The following is a 23,703-nucleotide window of genomic DNA, read 5'->3' as shown; positions in this document are numbered from 1 at the left end:
ACTGGAGATAGTGCTGGATGTGAAACAGTCAGGGTTAAGAGACTTACCAAGGTCACAGAGCTAGTAAGTTTCAGGTGTCTTGACATCAAATTTGAATTCAGGTCCTCCTGACTTCAGGGTTGGTGCTCTATCCACTGCATCACCTAGCCTCATCAATCATCACTAAATAAATACAATGGACAGCTACATGGGGGGAGGGATGCATCAAGGTGGCACAGTGGATAGAGCACCAGTCCTGGGGTCAGGAAGACCTAAGTTCAAATGTGGCCTTAGACACTTGATACTAGCTGTGTGACCTTGGTCAAGTCACTTAACTCCATTGCCCTACCACCCCCCCAAAAAAAAGAAGTATTAACATCTCAAAGTAAGTGATGCTGAAACTTTAAACCTCAAGAAGTATATCTAACAAAATTGATGAGACCAGATAATCCTTTTTAAGTTTACAAGATATTAAAATGGTAACTGCTCCACCAACTGACTATTTCTCTCACTCCCTATTAGAACACTCACTTTGGAAGACCATAGCTAAACTTTAGGGAAGCTAAGAAACATGCCCTAGAATCTAGACCAAGTATAGTAGCAAAACTAAGCACAATTAAGGAAAAAAACCTCCACCATCTCTACATGCCCACCCCATTCCCACAGAATTGAAAATTACACCAACTATCTTGAATAATAGTGTCAAAAATGTGAATTTCTGCCCTCAGGCTACTGCTGTCATCTTTTTTTAAATTTTTATTAAAGATATTATTTGAGTTTTACAGTTTTCCCCCCAATCTTGCTTCCCTCCCCCCACCCCCACCCCACAGATAGCACTCCGTCAGTCTTTACTTTGTTTTCATGTTGTACCTCAATCCAAATTGGGTGTGATGAGAAATTATATCCTTAAAGAGAACAGAATTCTCAGAGGTAATCAGATCAAACCATAAGACATCTGGGTTTTTTTTTTTCCGAATTAAAGGGAATAGTCCTTGTACTTTGTTCAAACTCCACAGCTTACTGCTGTCATCTTTAGGTATTAGAGTAGAAGGAAAAATGGACAACTTCTGGGAATTTGGAAAGGGGCTGGGGGTTATGATAAGGTTAGGAGACCCAATTAAAGGCATTGCTTTGATTTCAGGAATCTATACCCTACTTTCTGTTTTAATTTTCTGGCAGTTTTGACCAGGAAATGAGAGCTAGAGGGACATGGATAGCATGCTCAGATCTTGAAAGAAACATGTCTTTTTTATGATTTGCCAAGGACCAGCCTTCTACAAATTATTATCCCTTGGAAGGTGTATCAGTAGATTCCTCTCCTTATTTCCTTTTGAATTTTTTCTCTTTTAATGGTAAATATGAAAACCTGATTTGGAAGCTATTTGCCTCAGTTTCTTCATCTGTAAAATGAACCAAAGAAGGAAATGGTAAATTACTTAAGTATTTTTGCTAAATGGAACCCATAAATGGGATCAGGGAGGGTTGGATGCAACTCAACACAACAAAACTTTCATTTATAGAGGACTCTGATCTTCTAAGTCCTTTGCTGTGTTGTCTTCCCATTATATTGTAACCTACTCTCTGCAACAGTAGCTTGGTCTTTTATCATTTGTTTACAGAAAGGAACAGAATACAATTTAACATTAACTGAGTGGTACTTACTATCATTTGTTTACAAATGGGCATAAAATATACTTTAAATTTAATAGGATGATACCATCAATGTCCTTTGCATTTCATTTTGGGGGCAGAAACTATTTTTATTTTTCTTATTTGTATCCCCAGAATTTAGCCTCGACATATAGGAGATGCTTAATACATGTTTATGGAATTGAATTAAATTGAACTTCCATCTCCATGGTATCCGAAATAGGAAGTAAAGTTTCAATGAAAGAAGAAAAATTGTGAAATAAATGTTGTGTATTAAGGGAAAATAATCACTATAAATTTTAAAAGAATGAAAATTTTAATAATTCTGTAAAGGCCTTTTATTCCTTTGGCTCCAAATTTTGTTCTATTGACAGTGTTAATAAAGTGTTGTTTTTCTCCTCATAGTGATCACTTTAGAAATGTGAAGCATTAAATCATTATACTCACCTCTAAGTATTGTCATGTCACCATTGGTTTTTTGTCTCTAAGGATATAGGCCTTGCCAAAAATTCCTATTCCATAGGTGTGAATAATTAGAGAAATACAGAATGACTTATATGAAGAAAGCAGAGCCAAGAGACAATGTCTAATTCTCATAATAATGTAGGATAAAACAATGCTAAAAGGTCAATAAACTCAGGTAAAATGCAAAGGATAATGTTGTCATCATTCTATTAAAGTTAAAGGTACACTTTGTGCCTTTCTGTAAACAAATGACAAAGGACAAAGTTGTTGATTAGGTTAGATTAGGTTAGATTATTGTCCATTTACCTAGTGGAGCAGTTAAAACTTGTAGATAACTGAAGTATGAATATTTACAAGGACATCTCCAGATTCCAAAGGAATTTATCCATCTTCCAATTTAGATTTGATCTATTCAAACTGAAGTATTCAAAGGCAGTTTCTTCACTCCATATCTGAGAATTCATCACCTCTTTTTCTAATATGTAGACTTGGGATTGTGAGCTCCCTTAGGGCAGAGACTGCCTTTTTGCTGCTTTTTATATTTCAGCCTTTAGTGTAATAGATAAATAAACAGTATTAGTTGTCTGGCTGGGCTGGTTGCCTGGCATTCAGCTATACATAAGTGCAATTTCACTTCCAAGCTGAAACAGGGACGTTTGCTCGTTATGAGGCCCAGGACACACAAATCTTATATCCTTTTATTGTCTGAATGAGTCTATCACCAGTGGCACAATCTTCTTTAAAGTTTTGTTGGTGTTCCTTGAAATTCCCAAACTTAATTGTCTACAAGTGGAAAATGTCAGTTTAATGTAATTTAACATCTGCAGACACCCTGTTAAGAGATAGAGATGGAGAGAGAAAATGAAAACATAATCTTCAGTTTCTCTGCTCAGTGATTTTTCTTAACTCTGAGGAACATGTATCTTGCTCCTCAGTTTGGGTAATCATTAGTATATTTCTGACAGTGTTAAAACATACCTGTACAAAATTTATTTTAAGAAAGCAAATCACCATAAGCTTTATTTTCTACTGGCACTGATAAATTCATCCTATAGTTTATGAACTAATCATTATAATGAATGTGAAATTATCTTTATAATTCAACCATAACAACAAATTACATTGATAAAAGCCTTTTATAGCTTCATAAGTGACCTAACTTCCACCATCTCATTGGAGACTCATGACAATATTGTAAAGATTCGGGATCAGGACTTTCAAGGGACTTTCCCAAGGCCACAGAACTGGTTCTAGAAGTGGCTGAGCCCTAACAACAGTCAGGAGAGTGTCTCTGAGGTTTTGGGTAAATTTAGGGAGGACTAGCACCTCTGGTGTGAGGCTTGCTGAGCCCTTTTCAGAGCTTTTCATCCACCTTTCAGGTTCACCTCTCATCCTTCTCTCACCTGTGGTTCCACAAAGTTGTAGCATGCACAGTGGCTACACCCTGGTAAACTTTCTCAACAGATGGGCTAAACCAGCTTGAGGAGAACCAACAAGACACCAACCTGTTAGTTAATTAGAGGGATAACTACCCCAACCAGGTGAAGACTTCTTTGGCAGAAAGGACAGATGAGAATATTTTTTTCCAATGGCCCTGAAGGCAGCAGAAGCAGGACACATGGAGTACTTAAGAGTTTGTCAAGGTGACCCTGCATCCTGGGTCATAGCCAGTCATCTTGACTTTTGTCTAGCCACTGGATTTTGATGATTCAGGAAGAGAGTGAGGCTGATGATTTTGTGAAACTCTGCCTCACTTAAATTTCATTCTCTCTCAAGTCAAGACATTACTCCATGATGTCATTGGACCTCTGAAAACTAAGAATAACAATACCACCTTATGTCCTTAGACTAGCAGAATGATTATTTGCTTTTAGGTGTTGTAATTGGAAACAAATTTTGAATTTTTCACACTGTTAAATTCTGTCTGAATGGGGATTCTGTAGAAGAAATATAGGAAAAATATCTATTAAAAATTGTTATTTGGGCCTATGATGTCATTGACGCCTGTTGTTGCATTGTTAACTGTAAATTCACACCCTCCCCCTAGTTTACAGCCTTATACCTGATTTTAGTCATGAAAAGGGGGTGGTATTTCCCCCCCTTTGCCCATATTCTCCTGAAACTTCTATACCCAGGAAGTGGGCAAGCCTGTAAAGTCTAAGACTGGCTTGGACTTCCCTCATGGTCAAAGACTCACTTGAGTCTCAGCCCAATTAGTTCTCCAAGCTGTGTCTCTTTGTCTGTCTCTCTCTCTCCCCCTCAAGCTCGCCTAGCCTTTTGATATTCATTCCTTTCTCCAGGTGCTTGCTGTTCCTTCTGGAGGAGAAAAGGTTTTAGTCTGTAAATTTTGCAGGCTTTTGAAAATAATCCTAAACTTTCAACTCCAGGGCTAAAATGTGAATTCTTTCACTTGTAAGACCCCTTACATCTTACCCCTTAAACCTTAAACCAATCCTCTGGCAACTATATGAGAGAAATAACTTCTCTTTGAGTTTCTGTATGTTATTGCTGCTAAAATAAATCTTCTGCAATACAGAAATTGTAGAGGTAAAGAACCAAGCATAAGTTCAGGATTCAGAAAAAATAACTAATTTCAAAGTGGATTTTTTTTCTTTTTTAAAACTTTATTGATTTATTTTGAATTTTACAGTTTTTTCCCTAATCTCACTTCCCTCCCCCATCCCCCACAGAAGGTAGGTAGTCTGTTATTATTTCCATGGTATACATTGATTTCAGTTGAATGTGATGATCGAGAAATCATGTGGTTTTGTTGTTTTTTTAGGTTTTTGCAAGGCAAACAGGGGTTAAGTGGGTTGCCCAAGGCCACACAGCTAGGTAATTATTAAGTGTCTGAGACCAGATTTGAACCTAGGTACTCCTGACTCCAGGGCTGGTGCTTTATCCACTATGCCACCTAGCTGCCCTTTTTTTTTTTTAGGAGAAATCATGTCTTTAAGGAAAAAAATAAAGTATAAGAGATGGCAAAATTACATAATAAGAATTTTTTTTTAAATTAAAGGTAATAGTTTTTGTACAAACTCACAGTTCTTGATGGTATTCTCCATTGCAGATATCCCCAAATTGTGCCTGATTATTGTACTGATGGAATGAGCAAGTCCATTAAGGTTGACCATCAACCCCGTGTTGCTATTAGGGTGTATGATATTTTTCTGGTTCTGCTCATCTTGGTCAGCATCAGTTCATGCAAATCTTTCTAGGCTTCCCTGAATTCCCATCCCTCCTGGTTTCTAATAGAACATAGTGTTCCATCACATACACATACCATAGTTTGTTAAGCCATTCCCCAATTGATGGACATTCACTCAATTTCCAATTCTTTGCCACCACAAACAGGGCTGCTATGAATATTTTTGTACAAGTGATGTTATTACCCTTTTTCATCATCTCTTCAAGTTGTAGACCCAGTAGTTGTATTGGTGGATCAAAGGGTATGCACATTTTTGTTGCCCTTTGGGTATAACTCCAAATTGCTCTCCAGAAAGGTTGGGTGAGTTCACAGCTCCACCAACAATATATCAGTGTCCCAGATTTCCCACATCCCTTCCAACATTGATCATTGTTCTCAAATTTTCTGACAAGCTTTTATTTTTTTTCCCTTCAATGAGTTTATTTTTTTAAATTTATTTTTTATTCTCATTTTGTACAAATTTTTTTTACATTAATAAAATATACTTGTTTACAAGTAAATAAAATACCCCTCCCACCATGAATATAGATAGACTTACTTGGGCGAAAAAGTAAAGGGGAGAGAAAAAAAATTAAAATAAAAAAATAGTAATAATTGTAGGTATGGCCAGGTGGCGCAATGGACGAAGCACCAGCCCTGGAGCGATGAGCACCCGAGTCCATATCCAGCCTCATAAATCCAATAATCACCCAGACATGTGACATGCAAGCCACTTGATCCCCACTGCCCTGCAAAAACCAAAAAGAAGGAAAAAAAAAGAACCAAAATAAAATAAAATAGTAATAATAGTAGGGGTGGCTGGGTGGCAAACAGAGCATTGGCCCTTGAGCCAGGAGCACCTGGGTCCAAATCCAGCCCCAGACACCCAAAGATCACCCTGCTATGTGGCCCCAGGCAGGCCACCCAGCCCCACTTGCCCTGCACCCTCTCCCAAATAACAAAAAGTGTGCTTCAGTCTTTGTTCCAACACCATCAACTCTGTCATGGGTGGATCACATTCTTTATGATAAGTCCATCACAAAAGTTACTTCCATATTTTTCCAGTGTTGCATTGCTGATCGCAACTCCCTCCTTTCTTATTTCTCCACTACCATGTACTATATTTTCTCTCTCCTTTCACTCTGACTGCTGTAGGGTCGCTGAGTGGCGAAGCAGACAGATCCCTGGTCCTGAGGCCAAGAAGCCCTGAGCCCTCATACCACCCTTAGGTGCAGAATCCACCTGGCTCTATGGTCCTGGGCAGGCCATCCAATCCCAGCCCCTTTCAAGAAGTAAAAAAGAAAATGTGTTGTATCTGACCACTGTCCCCCCATGGTCCATCGTCTCCTCCTTTATTCACATCCCCACCCCTTCCCCCTGCTCTACCTCCTTCTTACTCCAGTTGTCTATACCCCATTGAGTATATTTGCTGTTTCCTCTCCTAGCCATCTCTGATGAGAGCAAAGGTTCCCTCATTCCCCCTTGCCTCCCCCCTTCCATATTATTGCAATAGCTCATTGTAATAAAAAAAAAATCTTATGTGAAATATCTTGGACTATTCCCCCTCTCCTTTTTCTTTCTCCCATTCCATTTCCCTTTTTTTTCCTACTGACTCCATTTTTACACCATATTTTATCTTTGAATTCAGCTTTCTCCTGTGCTTCAATTATAAAAGCTAACTCTACCTGCTCTATTAACTGAGATGGTTCATATGAATATTATCAGTATCATTTTTCTATACATGCAGTTCATCCTCATTAAGTCCCTCATATTTCCCCCCTCTCCTCCAATCTCTATGCTTCACCTGAGTCCTGTATCTGAAGATCAAACCTTCTGTTCAGCTCTGGCCATTCCAAAAGGAACCTTTGAAATTCACCTGGTTCATTGAAAGTCCATCTTTTTTCCCTGGAAGAGGACATTCAGCCTTGCTGGGTAGTTCATTCTTGGCTGCATTCTAAGCTCTTTTGCCTTCTGGTATATTGTATTCCAAGCCCTACGAGCTTCCACTATAGTTGCTGCGAAGTCCTGTGTGATCCTGACTGCAGCTCCACGATATCTGAACTGTGTCCTTCTGGCTGCTTGTAATATTTTCTCTTTGACTTGGGAGTTCTGGAACTTGGCTATAATATTCCTGGGGGTTGGTTTTTTGGGATCTCTTTCTCGGGGGGATTGGTGGATTTTCTCCATTTCTATTTTGCCCTCTGCTTCTAGAATATCAGGGCAATTTTCCTGTAGTAATTCTTTGAAAATGATGTTAAGGCTCTTTTCCTGATCATGACTTTCAGGTATTCCAATAATTTTCAAATTATCTTTCCTAAGTCTGTTTTCCATATCAGTTGTTTTTTCAATGAGATGTTTCACATTTTCTTCTAATTTTTCATTTTTTTGGTTTTGAAATATTGATTCCTGATTTCTGGTAAATTCATCAATCTCCCTGAATTCTATTCTTTGTCTGAAGGATTTGTTCTCCTCAGAGAGCTTTCTTATCTCTTTTTCCATCTGGCCAATTTTGCTTTTCAAAGCATTCTTCTCCTCAATAACTTTTTGAACTGTTTTATCCATTTGACCTAAGCTGGTTTTTAGCATGCTATTTTCTTCAGCATTTTTTTGGATTTCCTTGACTAAGCTGCTGACTTCATTTTCATGTTTTTCCTGCATCTCTCTCCTTTCTTTTCCCAGTTTTTCTTCCAACTCCCCCATTTGATTTTCAAAGTCTTTTTTGAGCTCTATCATAGCCTGAGCCCAATTTCTGTTTTTCTTGGAGTTTTTAGATGCAGGAGCTTGTGCTTCCTCATCTTCAGACTGAGTATTTTGATCCTTCTTGGGCTCATTTGCAAAATATTTCTCAATAGTCTTCCTCTTGTTTCTTTGCTTGTTCATTTTCCCAGCCTAAGCCTGTTTTTTTGGGGTCCTTCCTGAGCTTTTGGGACAGTCCCACAAGGGTCTCAGTGTGTGAGGTTCTGTCTTCCCTCCTGGTCTGTGAATGACCATATGCACCCCCTCTGCCATGGGCCCGAGGTGGGGGGGGGCCCTGTTGTTCTATGGGGGGGAGCTAGACTGGGATTAGGATCTGAATGTGTTCAGAGCCCCAGAGTCCTATTCCAGGGGCAGAGGACAGAGCTTGGCAGTCTCTCTCTCTTCACTCCCTTCCCTCAGGTCAATGGGCTCATGCCCATGCTCCGCCTGCTTCTGTTTCCTGGATCTGGGCTGGGGAAAGACCATGCTGCTTGCTGTGTGCCCTGAGGGCTGGGCTCCACGTGCTGGCTCTGGCAGAGGTCCCCCGCTGTTTCCCCACTTTGTGCCCGATGCTTCCCGGGGTGCAGCTCAGGAGACTCCCCCGCTGCTGTGAGCTGCAGCTCCCAGCACCCTGGGGCTGCCTCCGGGAGGCTGAAGTTCTTTGGCTCTGGTGGGCCACCCCTCTGGCAGGCCACCCCTCCGACCCCGGGGAGCAGAGCCTTTCTCCTCTTTTCCAGGTTACCTTGAGTAGGAGAACTGCCTCACTGGGTCCCTTTGTGGGTTCTGTCTCTCGAAAGTTTAGTTAGAGTCCTTAGTTTATGAGTTTTTATCAGAGAGCTCCTAAGACTTGATCCCTTCATGTCGCCATCCTCTGACAAGCTTTTATAGGGAAAATTATTATCAGACAGAGAAATAAAGTATTTTACATACTGCAATCTCAAACATTCTTTTAGGCTGTAAAATTAAAAAGTCATATTAATTATCCTGTGCGTCCTTCAGTGTCATAAAAATTCAACAAATTTAGTTATACAGAATCATCTCATATATCACATAAGGAAACATAGTTAAACAGATTTTAAAGGTAAACTAAGTCATGTTATGGATTAAACATATTTAGAGGGTTCACAATGGCTAAGAAGAAAAGAATTAACATGTCAACAAGATAACCAAGGAGTTAACTGCAGTTGACATTTAAGATCTTTCCTTAAATAAGACAAGTTATTTTGGAAAGCCTTTACTTACTCCTTTTTTTTGGGTTCTTATCTGAGGAACATTTGAGGCCTTAAGTAAATATTTACAGCCCACAGGACAAGTTTCAAGCAGTTCAATAACCCTCTTATGGGAGAAATGGCCCTGACACCCCTCCCCCAGATTATAAAAAATATATAAACATAATTCTCATAACACTACCATTTGAGATTAGATCTGCTCTGAATTCCTTTTTCTTCCAGCCTTTACCCTCTTGTTCTTTTTTAAATTATATTTTTTTTAAAAACTTTGAAGTTTAAAAAAACATTGAACATCAATATAAGCCAAGGAAACTTGCTTAGTAACTATTTACACTTAAATTGTTTCCCCTTTTGTTTTTATGTCTAAAAAGGTAAAGGAGATTGAGAAGTTAGTTCAAGAGAACCTGAGAAAGGTAAGAATTCATTCCTGAAATTCTAATATGTTGTTTTCATTTAGGACTAGATCATTAAAAGCCAGGATCAAATTTACAGATTAATTGTAGCCAGGAGTGGTTTCTATAGACTCTTCAATAGCACAAAACTGAACCACATGTAGCCTGTGACTTTTGGAGGATGGTATACAAAATATAATAGAAAGAGGAGTAATAGATATCTCATCATAGACCTTGACTAAGTCACTTGATTTCCTCCCTCCTTCTCTTCCTTTTCTTTCTTCTTTCCTTTTATTTTTCCAAGATATAATTTCTTCCTCTAGCAAAGAATTTTTTTTAATGCAGATAATGAATGTTCTGTTTCTGTGCAATTTAGGCTTTGAAGAGAATTCCTTGAGGACACTGAGAGATTCTGTGATTTGCTCAGGGTTACATAGCTATTTTATATATATATACATATATATATATATATATATATATATATATATATCAGCAGAGGCACTTAAAATCAGATCTTGATTGAAAGACTATCTCTGTTTACTGCTTAATCATTAAAAAGAAAGGCTTGAATTAGATATCTTTAAGGCAAATTCCATTCTAGAGCTATGAAAAAGAAACCCTTAGCCCTCAGAGTTATTGATATGGAAACTTGTTGAATTAATTTGGGGATTGAAAGGGGGGGGGTTTGATTTGAGGGAACACTCCCTTGGTGCTGCCCCTACAAAATTTATCTTAATCTTGTAAATGAACCACTATCCATTGCTGTAATGGAGTGCTCCCAGATTTCTTTTATAATCCTTTTTTGCAGCTGCTTTCTTTTTCATCTGCTTTTATATTCTGTCCTTCCCCCAACCCCTCAGCTTCATTTACAAATCACCAATTGCTCTGGACATTTAAAACAAAACATCTCTAAGATATCTTAAACTCAACATTTCTCAATTTGAAGTCATCTTTTACCTAAAGCTTTGCTTCTTTCCAACTGCCCTATTTATTTCATTGACACCACCATGCTGTCAGGATGTCAGGTTTGTAATTTCAGCATTATCCCGGATTCCACATCCCCTCCGTCGAAAACATTTTGAGGGTTTTACCGGCACAATCTGCCACATCCGCCCCCTTGTCGGCACCCACACGACTCTCAGCTCCGTTAAAGCCTGCGTGACCTCGTGCCTAGGCTACGGCAACATGTGGAGTCTCGCTGCCGCATTTTAGTTTACCCACAGCCACTTAGGGCAATTCTCCGTAAGTGCAAACGCCTCTGTGAGTTCTTAGTTCCCCTAAAAATACAACGTACAATTCTGCACTGGGTTTTCCCGCGGCCCTCCCTTCCGGCCTGAGGCCCAGCCGCCGGCCTTGTCCGCGGGGCGGCTCCGCGGCGGCCTCGGGCGGAGCCCCGCGCTTGCGCCCACGTGCGCTTGCTGGCCCCGGTGCGCCCCGCGCGTGGTCACGTGTCCCCCGGCCCCGCCCCCAGGCCCGCGAGGCGGCAGCTTCTCTGCACGCCCGCGGCTGCGGCTTTGCGGGGCCGTGGAAGGTGCTCCATCTTGTGTGTCACGCACAGCCCAGTACGGGGCACTGACCGACGGGCCTGCTGGCCGTGCTGAGCGCCCGCGTTTTAGGACGAAATACTGTTATCAAAGAGCAAAGACGTCAAAAAGGTGACAGTGCTGGTCCGGCGGAGGCCGCGGCACCACGCGCGCACCGCCGGCAGGGGACTACATTACCCACAACGCCCTCCGTCCCCGACCCAGTCGTCTCCCTTCATTCTCTGCCCCCGACGCCCCGGTCAAGCCAATCCGTCCCGGCCCTGAGGTCCGGCCGTCCGCGCCGCCCCGGACTGGGCGCCGGCTTCCTCCTCGGAGGGGCGGGTCAGGGCGAGGCTCCAGGCGCGCCCGCGCTTCCGCCCGCGCGCCTCCCTCTTGCCCTGGGCCGGGCCGGCGCCTCCCTAGCGGTGAGTGGGGGAGGAGGCGGCCCCGAGCTCCGCGCGCCCTCCCCGCGCGTCCCCGCGGCGGCGGCGGGGCCGGCGCCGAGCGTGACCCCTGACCTTTCCTTGGAGCGCTGTCGGGGCGGGGCGGGGGGGGGGCAAGGCTCGCATCACGCGTCTCACCTGTAACGAGCCCGGGGCGCACCTGGCAGTGCGAGGCGCAGGGGCTCGGATCCCCCCACACTTACAGGCGCGATCCCGGGCAAGTCGCTTCTCTTGGCCTCAGTTTCCTCACCTGTAGAATGGCGTTAGTTGTGAGGTGCTTGGTGCAGCGGCCGTGGACTTGGTCAGTCAGCGCTAGGTCAATGTTAGCTGTTATTGTCACTGCTACCCTTGAGTAGGTGCCCATTCCCCACCTTTCCCCTCATCCTGTCTGGTGAAAATTATGGACCCCATTATTATATAATAGAATATTTTTTTAACAATTGATGGAACTGCTGTTTCAATTATTACAGTTTAGTGAAAATAAAAATGTGAAGTTTTTTTCCTCCCCATGGAAGTCTGAAATCTATCCCTAGACCCCAGGTTAAGAGTCCATAACCTAGTAGTTCAGACTCCTTCATTATACAGATGAGGAAACTGAGACCTCCAGATTTGAAGTTATTTGCCTAGGATCACACAGGTAGGATTAGAGGTAGATTTTGAAAGCAGTTCTTCTGCCTTTAGTGCCCACTCTATTATCTATTGCAATCTTATTTTGTTCTCTGGGTTTCATTTAAATGGCCTTCCCTTGGTCAAATAGCTGAGTTAGAGTCTGATAAGGATGGGGATTAAGAGCTAGTCCTATGATTTCACAGATTTTGCTATTTCTTCTTCAGAGCCCCAAAGGGAGGGAAAAATTCCTTTCACAAAGGTCCTGCTATTCCCATAACTGAGACAGAGCTGATCTTCTGAGCCCTGTGGCGGAGTTGGTTCCATTCAGGACTATGGCTACAGCCCTTGGCCTTCAGCTCCAATCTCCACTGGAGCAGGAAGAGATCCTAATTGTGAAGGTAGAAGAAGATTTCCCTTGGGAAGAGGAGAAAAAGAATGATCCCAGTCCTGAGACCTTCCGACAGCTCTTTAGGCTGTTTTGCTATCAGGAGGTGGCTGGACCTCGGGAGGCTCTCAGCCGCCTCTGGGAACTCTGTTGTCGGTGGCTGAGGCCAGAGATGCGTACAAAGGAGCAGATCCTAGAGCTGTTGGTGCTGGAGCAGTTCTTGACAGTATTGCCAGGGGAGATCCAGACTTGGGTACGGGAACAGCATCCAGAGAGTGGTGAGGAGGCAGTGGTCCTGGTCGAGGGTTTGCAGAGAGAGCCCAGGAAACAGAGGGTGAGGAAGAGATTTTAATTCTGAAGGGTTGTCATAGTGAGTGAGTGAGATTCAATTAACAGGAGATGAGATCCTTTCAATTTTTAATCCCTTAAAATTCTGAAGTTCTTTTGGCAGACACTGTCAGCTGAGCCTTAAAATTATAGACTTTTTCACCTGGACTGTAATTTTATTGAGGACTGGTATAGATCAGTTTACTTCTAGTTTACTGTCAAAGTTACACCCAATACAAACAAGACCATACAGAACCGGGGGGAAGGGGAAAGATTCTTTCCTATTTTGTTCTTGGTGGTCCTTGATTTGTTTCCATGCAGTAACTTCCATGGAGTTAGGAATTAGACCCTCTCTTCCTTGTTTGTTTGAGTCTTTTTTGGATCTTCCCATGATGCCTCTTGTATCCTTGATTGTTCATTGACTTAAGTTTCCCTAGCCCCCAGAACTGGTTGTCATTTTCTTTGGTAATGTTATGTACTGACTGGTATTACTTGTTTTACAGAATAGGTGAATTCCTGAAAAGTTGACTATAAAATTCAAGTTTATATTAATTAAGCAAATCTTACCATCATTCAGTTGGAGCAGTGCTTTCTTTGGGAAAAACACTACTCTATGTCTTTCTCTTATGATTTTCAAGTATTGTCCTTTCCAATCACCAAGAAATTCTTCCTAATAGTTATTGTATCACTGAACAAAGAAGATTAGAACAAGACATCTATTGATGAATAGAAACAATAGGCTGCAATAACCCAGATCTGCTAATAGGATTACTTTAGAAGTGTGAGAAAAGGACTTCCAGCCCTTGAGTTTTAGGGTATCTTAGGATATTTCATAATTTCCAGGATTTTGCAAGATTCTTAAGCTCTCAGAATCAAATTAATATTAATTAAAAAATAAAATTATGATAGAAGGTAATGCTAGTACCAGAATATCAAAGTTAATAGCACAACTATCCTTTTTTATTAAGTCGATAAATTTCAAAACTGAAAAAGTATCATTTACTTTTTTAAATTAAACAATTTTGCATAATTGTTTTTGGGAAATATACTTGTGGTGATATGGTTTAGGTGTTTGTTGGAAAATCACTTGGGACAAAACAAAATAAATCAATAAAATGTTACTTAAATAGATGACATACAATGATTTTTACAGAAGAGGAGAAGGCATCATGGAATCAAAAATTGAGTGGTACAGTTCCAAAACAATGGGAATTGCTCTCATCTCACAGAAATATGATATTGGGTCATCTATAAAAGTGACAGAAAGGAATGGTTTGTAAAGAGAGTTAAGTAGTTAAGGTTAAGAATGTACAGCACAGTACCCCTAATCACTCCTTAACATCTATTTTCAACAAATTTTCTCTGAGGTAGGTATTTCAAGATCACTGACTCAGAGGCCAAGGTCAGGCAATACTGGCTTTACCTGATCATCTTACCTTTTATCTTGGAAGAGGCACTTGGTTGTTTCTGCATCTAGTAAATTCTGCACCAAGTAAATTCCCCTCAATTCTAAGAAACAAACTAACAATCATCAGAAGAATAAGAGATTCTAGCAGTCTCAGAGGGTAGAGAATGTAACTGGGCACAAGATTGAAATGTGAGAAGCAAAGGATTATAACTCAGGAAAAAACAGGCTAGAGAATAGAGGGGAAAGAATAAAAAGTGGAGAAAAACCCTTTGAGGTAAGGGGAAAGGTGAGAAGAAACTTATTCCTTTGTAATTGGAAAAGGGATATGGGCTGTTCCCAGATTACAGTCTCTAAGATGGGATAGAAGGTGATATCAGAAGAAATGGTGCCCCAGAAAATAACATAAGAACCTTTGATGTTCCAGGGAGCAGTGCAACAGGAGGCAAGGTCCCAAGAGGAGGGAGCACAGAACTCTTTCTTCAGATCACAGGAACAGCCAAACAGATCCAAAAAAAATCTCCAACTTCGACCAAAGAGAGGTGAGAAACTGCTCTTTTGTGGAAATGAAAGGAATAGATATTTGGTATGGAGGGAAAAGAAAGAGGGTACTGGGGAGAATCAGGATAGAATCTGGGTTAAATGAGTGGGAAATGGACAAGATTAGAAGGTGTCATAATGGAAAGAGCATTGGCTCCAATTGGAGGACCTCAGTTCAAATCACACCTCTGACATTTGTGACCTTTGTGATCTTAACCAAGTTATGTAACTTTCCTTGGCCTCAGTGAGATTGGATTAGATGGCCTCTGAGGTCTCTTCCAGCTCTATATCTGATTCTACGAATACAGACAGAGTTAAGTATGAGGTAAGAATTAAACAGTTTTTAAATTTTTTATTGTAATTGGGAAATATTTAACAAAATCAATAAAAGTATATTAGAAACAAAAACAAACAAAAGGAATTTAGTGGTTCCACCTAGCACTTTGCCAGGTATATGGCATTAGAACCTGTGGTGAGGGGTTGGGACAAGCTTCAGATATTTTAGGGTAGACATCTTGATGAGAGGATAGCCCTGACTCAACTCATGACCCTTCTCTTTCCATAGGTTCATCTGTTTCCCAAGTTTCTGCTCTCTTCCGGGAGGAGAACACTAGAGAGCAGGAAACAGCAAATGCATTAATCTCTGCCTGGTCCCAGGTGAATCATGTTCCCCCATACCACTCCACTCTGCCCCAGCCCAACCAACATTGTTTTTTACAAAACACCAATACAAGAAATAGGTATTATTTCAATTTTTCCCAAAAACAAGGTATTTTTTTATTCTGGAGTTAACATATTTGATAATCCAGAATTCAGATAATAAAGTAAAGTACATATGATTTGAATTGAGTCACAAGATGTTTTAGAGAATTATGCTTAGTCAAGTATTATAGGCTAGTAGGCTCCATGTTGAACAGAATCCCAAATGGCGTGTGTTTTTGTGTCTCTGTATGTGTGTGTGTGTGTGTGTGTGTGTATGTGTGTGTCTGTATGTGTATGTATTAAGGGAGAATAATTCTTGAGAGGAATCAATCTCCCTACCAAATGAGATTTTTTAAAAAATTGTTCTGTACACATTAATTCAAACAAAAAGATACAGATTTTTGTCTTCATCTTTCCTGAAGTTTTCCCCTTCACCATTCCCTTCCCTTACAACATTTCCCTCTGAATCAGGGAATCTGTGTTAGAGACTTTTATACAAAATCTAATTTTTATTAGGCTTTTATACATAGATAGGGAATTCAAAGATGTAGTAGGTAATATGAAGGCAACCAGGTGGCCCAGTGGGGAAAGCACTAAGCCTGAAATCAGGAAAATTCATCTTCCTCAGTTCATATCTGGCTGGCCTCAGATATTTAGTAGCTATGTGACCCCAGACAAGTCACTTAACTCTGTCTCAGTTCCTCAGCTATAAAAATGAGCTGAAGAAGAAAATGGCAAATCACTCCAGTGTCTTTGGAAAAAAAAGAAAAGAACAACAATAACCCTTAATAGAGTCACAAAAGAGTTTAATGTAACTAAAATGAACAACATTAAAGTCAACAGATTCAGCTACAGATTAGATATGTAGTATAGGAGATTCAAAAGTGATCCCAGCAGTTATTGGGCTATTAGTGAAAAGATTGTAGATCATCATGAGAGTAATTGATGCTCACCATAAAATTGGACCAAAGAGTTGAGCCTGAGGTAGATATGACTGAGTGGAGTTACATGATTTTTGCAGATGCCAGTGACATTGGAGGACATGGCTATGTACCTATCCCAGGAAGAATTGGGGCATCAGGATCCAGTTCAAACAGAACCCCATAGGGATATCCTACAGGAGAATTATGGTAACATGATTATATTAAGTGAAGCTTGTTATCCCTTTGGTTTTAGAGATGTCATTCTAATGTATTCCCCCCCCCCTTTTTTTTACTACTTTACCCCAGTGAATATCAGTCAATAAATATTTAATAGATTCATATTATGTGCAAAGCACTGTCTTGAGTGATGGAGTTAGGAGGAGCTATAAGGGGCTCTTGGTCTAATTAGTTAAAGATAAGACATATACATAAAAATATAACTAAAAATTCAAAGTAGTATGTGAGTAGTCCAGATAATATAGGAGGCATATAAGATACTACATGAACATTCTATTAATATTCTATTACTTTTTGGTGAGTGGGAGGGAAGAGGATTGGGTTTGTTTTTCCCAGACTAGAAGTACAGTGGTCAATCATAGGCCCATTTCCACTGTTGATTAGTTTAGAAGCTTTGAACTGTTTGATCTAAGCCAGTTTGACCTTCATGTTTGACCTAAGCCAGTTTATTCCTCCTTCGGATAGCCTGGTAACCCCTGAATCTAGGAAACACCATTGGTGCAGACTTAATATGGGGCATTGGATTGTTTCTTGCTGTACTGTAGCTCAGAACTCCCAAGCTCAAGAGATCCATCAGTCTCAGCCTGCCCCAGTAAAGAGGATGTGCCACCATACCTGGCTACCATCACTAAACTTGGCCAATTTGTCTTACAAATCACATTTATAGCGATACCTTCTATAATCACTTCTGGTATACTCTACAACAAGGGGGTCCGTGGGCTTTACCACACTCTCCTCTAAAACATGATAACATAACACAGTCATGGATAGATTCCCATGTGAGCTAATGAATAGTTTTGTTATGTCTCAGTCATAGAAAGCATCTCTAGTCTCATCTGGCAATTAGACTCACAGCATGTGCCATTCATTGGTCATTAGGGAGATTGAGTAAGAGATGGAATCAATTAAAATCTCTCACTTCCTTTGGATAATATTGTGCTCCTAATGTATGCTCTACTAATCATCAGTGTCAGTCTTACAGAAAGGTCATTGTGCTTTAGGAGCAACTTCATCTTCAAGTTTTTTACCTGCTTAATGTCCTTTTTTTTTTCATTTTTTACATTATCTGACCATCAAGGAAACCTACTCAAGGCCTTTTTTATCCATTTCTACTCTCACTCTAAGTCTTTTCTGATACAGTTCTTTGTAATTAAGATTTCCTAGTTTACTAAATTCCTTTCCATAAATCAAATACCCTTAAAATACTACCTTCCCAGGAACTTTTCCCATATAACTGATATTAATATATCTTTCCACAGACATCCATTCTGTTTTGAAGCAACCGAATTGTTTTTTCCTTTTATAAACCAAAATCAATTAGAAGTGTTACATAGTTGATTGCCACATCTTTTTGTATTAATTAAAAGTGAGTATTGAGGCAGTTGGTGGGTGCAGTGAATAGAGCACTGGCCCTGAATTCAAATTCAGCCTGAGACATTTACTAGCTGGACAAATCACTTAACTTCAGTTACCCCCCCACCCACCCAAATAGATATAGTCAGTCTTCTATTGTAAGTTGTAAACTCCTAAAAGGAAAATGCTGTGCTTGTTGAACTTACTTTGCATAATCTTTCAGCATTAATGGCTGAATTCACATTGGGGTATGTTAATTGTACGTGATGGAAGTTCTCAAACCTTAGTTAATCTCTTTTTTTTTTTCATCTTGGGGTTTTTGGCTTCTCTGGAAGTTAACAGAGGAAATTCACGCTACATTTCTGGACCTGGGACTTAACCCTCCTATTTGGAGGCAGATTCTGTATGTAAACAGAGTTTCTCCTATTCCTTTTACTGAATACTGACCTTCCTTATGAACAGGGCTTCCTGTTCCCAAACCAAATCAAATTGCCCAACTGGATCGAAGGGAAGGAGTGTGGAATTCGAATCTACAAGTTTTTAAGGACAGGGATATTCCAAGAGATAATCACACAGGTGAGGAGAACAGCAGTGATAGGATTTCAGCTATCATGGAAGTTTGGGTTTTGAATATTTTGCTAATGAAATGTTGCCTCCTGTAAGGTAAGAAAAAATGATAGACAAAGAGATGAATATTGTCTAGTGAAAGTTTTAAGGCACAACAAAAAGCTGCTGTTTTGATTTGTAGTGCTGAAAGTGGTGATCAAGATTGCTAAATAAAACACTTCATAAAAAGCTAAAAGGGAAGGAGGCTTCTAAAGGAAGAAGATCAGACCAGGTGAATAATAGTGAATGCTAAAAAACAGCATAGGTTGATAGGATGGGAAAAAATACAATCTAAAAAAATCACTCAGTCATTAAGCATTTATAAAATTAGATGCAGAACATTGTACAAGAGACATAGAACAGTAGAATCAGGGAAAACATTTATCCTTTAAAAGAAGATAGAAAACTAACAATACTAAAAAGACAGAAGCTTTTATCATTGAGCCCATGCCAAAATTTTTGAATTCTAGTTAACAGAGCATATTTAGACAACTTATTAGGATAAAACAAAGTCAAATCTAATAGGAAAAGAAATTGGAAAAGTAAGCTGTTGACATAAAATTCTGTGAATCAGTGAATCCTGTTGGCATGCATGTTCAGGTTCTTGAATCATATTATGTTCCCATCTCTGCCCATTGACATCCTGCTTCTCTTTTTTTTTAAATTTATCTTTATTAAAGATATTGAGTTATACAATTTTCCCCCATCTTACTTCCCTCCCCCCACCCCCCCCACTAAAAGCAATCTGTCAGTCTTTACTTGTTTCCATTTTGTACATTGATCCAAATTGAGTGTGATAAGAGTGAAATCATATCCTTAAGAGACAAAAAAGTCTAAGAAAAAACAAGATCTGACAATAAGATATCTAGGTTTTTTCCTAAATTAAATAGTCCTTGAACTTTGTTCAAATTCCACGACTTTTTATCTGGATACAGATGGCACTCTCCTTTGCAGACAGCCCAAAATTGTTCCCAATTGCTGTACTGATGGAATGAGCGAGTCCTTCAAAGTTGAACATCAGCCCCATGTTGCTGTTAGGGTATACAGTGTTTTTCCTGTTCTGTTTATCTCACTCAGCATCAACTCATGCAAATCCCTCCAAGCTTCCCTGAATTCTCATCACTCATGGTTTCTAATAGAACAGTAGTGTTCCATGGCATATATATACCACAGTTTGCTAAGCCATTCCCCAACTGAAGAACATTTACTTGATTTCCAATTCTTTGCCACCACAAACAGGGCTGCTATGAATATTTTTGTACAAGTGATATTTTTACCCTTTTTCATGACATCCTGCTCTTTCAAGGCACAGTTGAAAAGATGCCAGCCTTCAGGATCTTTCCATCTTATTATAGTATTTACTTATCTTCTCAGGATGTTGGACCCTTCTTATGCTCATAAGTATTTATTATCCCTTCTAAATTATAAACTCCTGAAGGTCGGGAATAGTGTCTTATTTGTTTTTGTATATTCTTCAGCTAATGACTGAAGGTTTGAAAAAAATAAATGAATGTAGGTTGAAATCATTCTACTTTGAAACAGGACTTTCAAGATGGCAAATCTGAAACCCAGTCAAAGGAGAAATAATTAAAAGCTTGGTCCTTCCTAATTATTGACATATAGAGAATTTCTTGAGTATGAAAAGGAAAAAATCTCCAATTCCTGCCTAGTCTTACTTGATTCACTGAATCTAGATTTTGATACCATAGTTATCAAAGTCTGGTTTACACTTAGCCTCATAAAATTTGTGTTGGGGAAGAGGGAGAGTTGGGAGATCCTGCCCTTGAATCTGATGGCAGGTCCACTCACCGAGGAATCCCATATTGAGATTCTGTTCTCTTATAGTTGAAGATTTCAGAATATTAGTGAAGGGTTACATTCCACATCCCATTCATTCCTGTATCTGGGGAGGATCTACTGTATATAGCATACTTAACATGGGAGCCCTAGTTTTCTGAATTCCTTAGAAGGAATTTCCACAAGGACCTAGAGGTGTCTTATAAGTGATTAATAAAAAGCAGAAGGATACTGCTACCCCTTAGCTACTTAAAACTTGTTTTTAATCTAGATTTTTTTTCCCTTAATACAGTAGTCTAAGATATGAGAGTAGATGTAAAAGAATGGAATGGCAGCTTTTTTGAATCCTAATGTCCTGCCTTATTTTCAAATGTAGTTACAAATTGCAAAAATTACAAATATAATTTTTCAAGCATTCTTCCTTTTCTAGTCATTTTACACCTTACTCCCTGACATGTAGTTTTTGACTCAATGACACTGGCCTTCTACCTGTTCCATGAATAAGACACTCTATCTCTCGGCTCTGGGCATTCTCTTTGTCTCTCATGCCTGGAATACTCTCCCTCCTCCATTCTGACTACTGTCCTCCCCAGTTTCCTTTAAGTTCCAGCTAAAATCCTGCCTCCTATAGGAAGTCATCTTCAACTCAATTCCAGTGCCTTCCCTCTTATTTTTTATTTATCCCTTATATGGCTTGCTTTGTATTATTTGTTTGCATGTTATTTCTCCCATTAGATTGTGAGCTCTTTGAGAATAGGGATTATCTTTTGCCTCTTTTTTTGACCCCAAAATCTGGCAGATAGTAGGTGCTTAATAAATGTTTATAAATTGACCGACTGAGATATCATTTTATTTTCTTTTTTCCTAGGCTATGAAGTCAAGATTGAAAATGAAGAAGATTCCAAGGAGGATTCTGCCATGAAAATTGAGTTATGTAGAACCCTGAAAGGAAAGTCCAGGGGACATGGATTTCAACCAGCCTGTCAGGGACACACTTCTGTAATTCGGTCAGAATGGCATCGAGGCTACCCACTAGTGGAAAAAGAGAGTCAGACTCCTGTTCAGGAAAGGAATATAGGTCTTCAGAGAGCCTGTATAATAGAGAAGCCCTACAGATGCCCTGAATGTGGAAAGAGCTTTAACAAAAGTTCTCATTTGATCAAACATCAGAGAACCCACACAGGGGAGAAACCCTACAAGTGTCTTGTATGTGGAAAGGGCTTCAGTGATCGCTCCAATTTCAGTACCCACCAGAGAATTCATACTGGAGAAAAACCCTATAAATGCAATGAATGTGGGAAGTGCTTTAGCCAGAGCTCAAGTCTTGTTATACATCGAAGAACTCACACTGGAGAAAGACCCTATAAATGTGAGGAATGTGGGAAAAGCTTCAATAACAGCTCTCATTTCAGTGCACACCGGAGAACCCACACAGGTGAGAAACCGTATACATGCCAGAATTGTGGGAAAAGCTTTCGTAGGGGCACCGACCTTAATAAACACCAAAGAACCCATACAGGAGAGAGGCCCTATAAATGTGAGGTGTGTGGAAAAAGCTTCACACGGAAACACCAGCTTGTAACACATCAGGAGATTCACGCAGGGGAGAGCATGCTCACTGACTGAGTTTGGAATCATTTTGTACTGAAGCTTGGCTTTTCAGAAATACTAGGAGCTTCTGATATAGAAAGTGGAAAATTTCAGCAATATACCAGCTCTCCTTTTGTTTGAAGGATATTTGTTTTCAGAATTTTGAACTTTACAGCATTGATTAGGAGTGTGTTATTCATTTTACAGAACCAGAAACCATAACTACAGAATGTTTAGACTGGAACACATGGATTATCAAGTGGCAGCATATCACCGTCTGACTCTGTTATACTCAAGAAGCTTGTGAAGGTGAAAAGAAGATTTCTGATTAGGAAAATTTCACAGGAATATCCTTGTATTTTCAAATACTATTTGCCGCAGGTCTCACTATTGCTTTGATCCTTTCTTGCCAACCATTTTCAACTCAGTCTTTTGTACTTTTTGCCATAAGAAGATAATCTCTGCTCTTCTAGAAGATATCATTGTGAAAGTAAGATTACTTTATAAAAATGTGTTTTGTTGCCAGTCTTCTTTAGAACATCCTATTCTGTAGAGGAATATTTTTCATGTGCAGATAGCTAAGAGAGATCATTCTTAAATGCTGGCATATTACCTGACTAGCTTAGGCATTTTGAGTTGTTCCTGTTGAATCTGAGAGCCCGTCTTCTAAACTCTGGGCTTAACTGTGTTTTTAGGATTTTTTAATAGCCTCTTCTGCTTTCTTTCCAGTTCAACTCTCAATCTTGACTAGGCTCCTAAGGTCCTCTCTTAACTATTTAGTATTTACAGTATGGTGAATGGCTCATGAGGATTAATAGAGAATAATAACTCTTGTATTAGATTCAGAGACCTGGTTTCCCAATGTCAGCTAATTAAGTTTGGTAGATTACAATTCTTACTGGGGAGGAACCAGTCCTAGAAGCTATTTCTCTCTTGGGACAGTATCCTTTCAGTTCTTCCTATCACCTAAATCCACATGTGTATTTTCATATTTGATAGTCTTACCTTCATGTGAACCTAATCTAGGGCCATAGTAAGATTCTAATATATATGTATATGTATATAGAAAATACCTGCTCCTCTTCATTCCTCTAATAAAGGCAATATTTTTTTGCCCTTGTTTTGTATTTTTTTTTTGGAGAGTGGGATTTAAATGAACTTTAAATATGATCAAATCCTCTTCAGCTGATGCTTCATTGTGGTGGTGACCCTGCCGCATTAAGGCTATACTACTACAAGCTATGGCAGGTCCTGCAAAACTGGGAAGTATTTCAGTATGATTTGGTGAAGAACTATGGGGTCTAAGGACCATTTGGGCTTTGTTTGGTGGGTCTAATTAGATTGATTGCCTGTAATGAAGAGTTCACAATCTAAGAACTCAGATCTTGGGAAATATTAAGTTGAATGTGATAAGCCTATTTTCCTCAGTTTAGGTTTAGGAGCTTCTCTGGTACACAGATTTAGAAACTCAAACACATTCCCTCCACCTTCAGGCTGGTTTACTGCCATCCTTATTGTTCCCTCCCCATTATGCCCAATTCCTTTTCTCCCTACAGAGGTCTATAAGCATAAGAGTGGTGAAATTCTTAGGGATAGATGGGAACCACCATGAACCAGGCTGGAGT

At 39.8% G+C, this 23,703-nt stretch overlaps 1 protein-coding gene across 4 annotated transcripts; it reads left to right on the top strand.

Annotated features, from left to right (window-relative positions):
* Positions 1-11,535: 11,535 nt before the first annotated feature.
* Positions 11,536-23,636, top strand: ZNF500 (zinc finger protein 500). Of its 4 annotated transcripts, XM_074196300.1 has the most exons (8): positions 11,536-11,586; positions 12,438-12,932; positions 14,758-14,872; positions 15,436-15,527; positions 16,594-16,702; positions 18,548-18,661; positions 21,357-21,923; positions 22,286-23,636. In XM_074196300.1, the coding sequence occupies exons 2-8, from the start codon at positions 12,546-12,548 to the stop codon at positions 22,357-22,359; spliced, it is 1,458 nt and encodes a 485-aa protein (XP_074052401.1). In that variant the 5' UTR covers positions 11,536-11,586; positions 12,438-12,545; the 3' UTR covers positions 22,360-23,636. The 4 variants fall into 4 exon arrangements, with proteins under 4 accessions (XP_074052401.1, XP_074052398.1, XP_074052400.1 ...); XM_074196297.1 differs by having other exon boundaries at positions 21,357-23,416; XM_074196299.1 differs by lacking the exon at positions 18,548-18,661 and having other exon boundaries at positions 21,357-23,421.
* The last annotated feature ends 67 nt before the right edge of the window (positions 23,637-23,703 follow it).

Source organism: Macrotis lagotis, chromosome 8, assembly GCF_037893015.1.
Source record: "Macrotis lagotis isolate mMagLag1 chromosome 8, bilby.v1.9.chrom.fasta, whole genome shotgun sequence".
Taxonomy (NCBI): domain Eukaryota; kingdom Metazoa; phylum Chordata; class Mammalia; order Peramelemorphia; family Peramelidae; genus Macrotis; species Macrotis lagotis.
Note: the sequence above shows the minus strand (reverse complement) of the source record. Positions and strands in the feature narration are given on the sequence as shown.

What these genes read in the sequence shown, in the direction of transcription:
- ZNF500 (XM_074196297.1), top strand. Translation starts at nt 12,546, where the DNA reads ATGGCTACAGCCCTTGGCCTTCAGCTCCAATCTCCACTGGAGCAGGAA. An exon ending in GAGAGCCCAGGAAACAGAGG is followed by an intron (nt 12,933 to 14,757) that starts GTGAGGAAGAGA and finishes TTGATGTTCCAG; the next exon opens with GGAGCAGTGCAACAGGAGGC. An exon ending in CCAACTTCGACCAAAGAGAG is followed by an intron (nt 14,873 to 15,435) that starts GTGAGAAACTGC and finishes CTCTTTCCATAG; the next exon opens with GTTCATCTGTTTCCCAAGTT.